This window comes from Grammomys surdaster, unplaced genomic scaffold (assembly GCF_004785775.1).
Source record: "Grammomys surdaster isolate TR1022 unplaced genomic scaffold, NIH_TR_1.0 202, whole genome shotgun sequence".
NCBI classification, from domain to species: domain Eukaryota; kingdom Metazoa; phylum Chordata; class Mammalia; order Rodentia; family Muridae; genus Grammomys; species Grammomys surdaster.
The window spans coordinates 2,165,704-2,168,893 of record NW_021604647.1 but is presented as its reverse complement, the minus strand read 5'-3'; the positions used below and the strand labels follow the sequence as shown (position 1 = coordinate 2,168,893).

At 36.4% G+C, this 3,190-nt stretch overlaps 1 protein-coding gene across 1 annotated transcript; it reads left to right on the top strand.

Annotated features, from left to right (window-relative positions):
- The first annotated feature begins 1,189 nt into the window (after positions 1-1,189).
- On the top strand, positions 1,190-2,128 carry LOC114623837 (olfactory receptor 2L3-like). The gene has a single exon (XM_028770548.1). It carries the CDS (start codon positions 1,190-1,192, stop codon positions 2,126-2,128), a length of 939 nt encoding a protein of 312 aa, XP_028626381.1.
- Positions 2,129-3,190: the final 1,062 nt, after the last annotated feature.

Here is a 3,190-nt window from a genome sequence, read left to right as displayed (position 1 = left end):
ATATATATATATACACACACACACACATATATATAATTGTGTGTGTGTGTGTGTATGTGTGTGTTTATATTCCTAAATGCTGTATCTCATTCTTCAGTCTCCAGATTCCCAGGCTAATCTTCTTTGGCTCTAGAACAGAGAGGCATATCACACATTCTTTGGGCCCAGTATGCTAAGCCTCCTGCTGACAACAATCTCTCTAGGGGAGAGTGAACCACATTCTTGCTCATTCTGAATACTCAGGATTCCTTTCCCTCCCTGAATTTAGCAATCTGAATGTAGTCTTTTAACAAGCCTGAAACAAACTCTGAAAGGTCATGAGTCCTCTTTTGTAGTAACTCCTTTGCTTTGTACTGTATAGTTTTAAATGTACAACATTCATTTCTTTATTATTCCAGTTAATTCAAAGATGCAAAAGCAATAAATGTGTCTGCTTAAATTTCTATCTTATGTTCTAGATAAAATAAAGGAAATTAAAAAGTGAAGAAAAGTGCCCTGTGAGGATCCAAGAGGGAGCTGACACAACATTTGTTCCTCTTGTGGGATGAATGTGATGTGTGGATGTTCACAGACAATGTCTAGTTAGAGTGTTCCAATGTGCATGAAGAAGAAAAAGAAAATGACTTTGTGTGGTTGAAAATTTTCAATAAGTATTATTTATAGACTTTTAAAGAAATAACAATACTTGTATTTTAGAAGATTTTTTTTTTTTTTACTAATCTGAAGAGTGTGTATCAGAGAGAAATAGAAATTTGAATGATCTTACTAATTGTTGCATCTTTGTGTGTATCTTAGGGCCAAAGTATGGCAAAAGAAGAGTCATCCTGATTTTTAAAAAATGTATTAATTTTGGGTCTGTGTCTTAGACATTTACATTGGTTCATACATGTATGAAGTCTCATGTTCATAATATCTAATATTGTTAAGGATAAAAATATACATTTCAGTAAGGCCATTATGGAAATATTTGTATAGGTACTCAAGTTTCATTAAGATATTTTGTTCATGTACATTGATTTCCTTCAGATTTATGTATGAAACATAAGAGGAGTCAAAGTACACTATGTATTTTTTGTTTAGGAGTCATGATCAAACTGAGTCTGGTGAAAATCATGAATTGAATTATTTTATTGTCTTTAATGTAACTTACTGCTGCTCATACTTGTAAGAAAATGTAAATGAACACCCAATGGATAGTTATAATCAAACATTCACAGGTTTCATTTTATTGGGATTATTCCCATCATCCAAAATGGGTCTGTTCCTCTTCATTCTCATTATTCTCATCTTCCTGACAGCTTGGATTGGCAATCTGTCCATGATCCTCCTCATCCTCCTGGATTCACATCTCCACACACCCATGTATTTTTTACTTAGTCAGCTTTCTCTCATTGACTTAAATTACATCTCTACCATTGTTCCTAAAATGCTGTCTGACTTTATGTTGGGTAATAAGTACATCTCCTTCATTGGGTGTGGATTTCAGATCTTCCTCTTCTTGACTTTTGGGGGTGCAGAAACCCTTTTGCTGGCATCTATGGCCTATGATCGCTATGTGGCTATTTGTTTTCCTCTCCACTATGCCACACATATGAATAAAAGAGTCTGTGTGATGATGATAACAGGAGCTTGGGTTCTTGGCTCCATTAATTCCTTTGCTCATACTGAATATGCACTTCAAATTCCTTACTGCCGATCCAGAGCTATCAACCATTTCTTCTGTGATGTCCCTGCCATGTTGACTCTGGCTTGCATGGACACGTGGGTCTATGAGTACACAGTATTTGTGAGTACAATCCTCTTTCTTGTGTTTCCATTCATTGGAATAGTGTGTTCCTATGGTCGCATTTTCCTTGCTGTCTACCATATGCATTCTGGGACAGGAAAAAAGAAGGCCTATTCTACCTGTAGCACCCACCTCACTGTAGTAACTTTCTATTATGTACCATTTGCTTACACCTATCTACGCCCAAGATCCCTCCGATCCCCAGGAGAGGACAAGATTCTTGCACTCTTCTACACAGTTCTCACCCCAATGCTCAATCCTATCATATACAGCCTGAGAAACAAAGAAGTGATGGGGGCCCTGAGAAGGATGACTCATAGAATTTGCTTCTCAAAACTATAGACAAGTTGCCTACATGAATCCAGGATTTATGCACAAGTATCCACAACATTAGCATTCTTCAGTTAAATCATAACAACTGAAATATCCCAAAAGAGATCAGGATGATAAAGGGTTAAGCATTGGGCTCAATCTTATAAGCAAAAATTAGGGAGAAAAATGTCATTTGTTATTCTTTGTCTCTCACTAATTTTATTCTTGAGATTATAATATAATTACATTTCTCCCTTACCTTTCTCTCTAACCATGCTATATGTCCCTTTCCACTTTCCTCAAAATTTATGGCCTATTTTCAGTAATTGTTTTTGCATGCATATATATGTATGCATATAACCTGTTCTGTCGATATAATTTTACTTGCATGTATGTTTTCAGGTCTTATGATTTGGCAACAGACAAACAAGTGGGTGTGCTCTTTCCTGAGAGAAGGCCACCTCTCCTGGATTTGCTTTCTTCAGCTGCCTAAAGATTTCTGTGTAGGGTTTAAGTGGTCTTGTCCATTTGCATGTCCATTGGTGTTCTTGTTCAGCTCATGTTTGGGCAGTCATATTAGTGAGACTTTATGGGTGTACCTCCTGATGTTACTAATAGACAAAACATCAAAACAAAGGCCCCTGACCCTCTGGGTCTTATAATCCTCTCATCCCCTCTTCCGTAGTGTTCCCTAACTTTAAGTGTGGAGGTATTTTATAGTAATATCCATTTGAGATAGGCTTCACAACTCTTCATTTTGATTGCTTGTGGTTTTTGTAGTAGTCTTCATCGGTTGCAAAGGGAAATTTCCTTGATGACACTGAAGACTATATATATATTTGTGGATATAAGGACAAATGTTTATAGATTGTTGTTAAGTATTGTGCTGGTTTAATAAGTTAGTCATTGTAGATTTTCCTCCAATGACCATGATTTCACTAGCACTGAGTTTACTAGGTTTCTAGTACTGGGCATGGCTTCCTTTTTGTTGAGTAAGTTTTAAGTCAAATTAGAGAGCTATTGGTTACCAACAAGGAGTACATACCATTTCTACACCCTTAGAGTTACAATGTCATGTGGGTTATTGATGTT

Coding starts and splice junctions, on each gene's coding strand:
- LOC114623837 (XM_028770548.1), top strand. CDS start 1,190: ATGGATAGTTATAATCAAACATTCACAGGTTTCATTTTATTGGGATTA.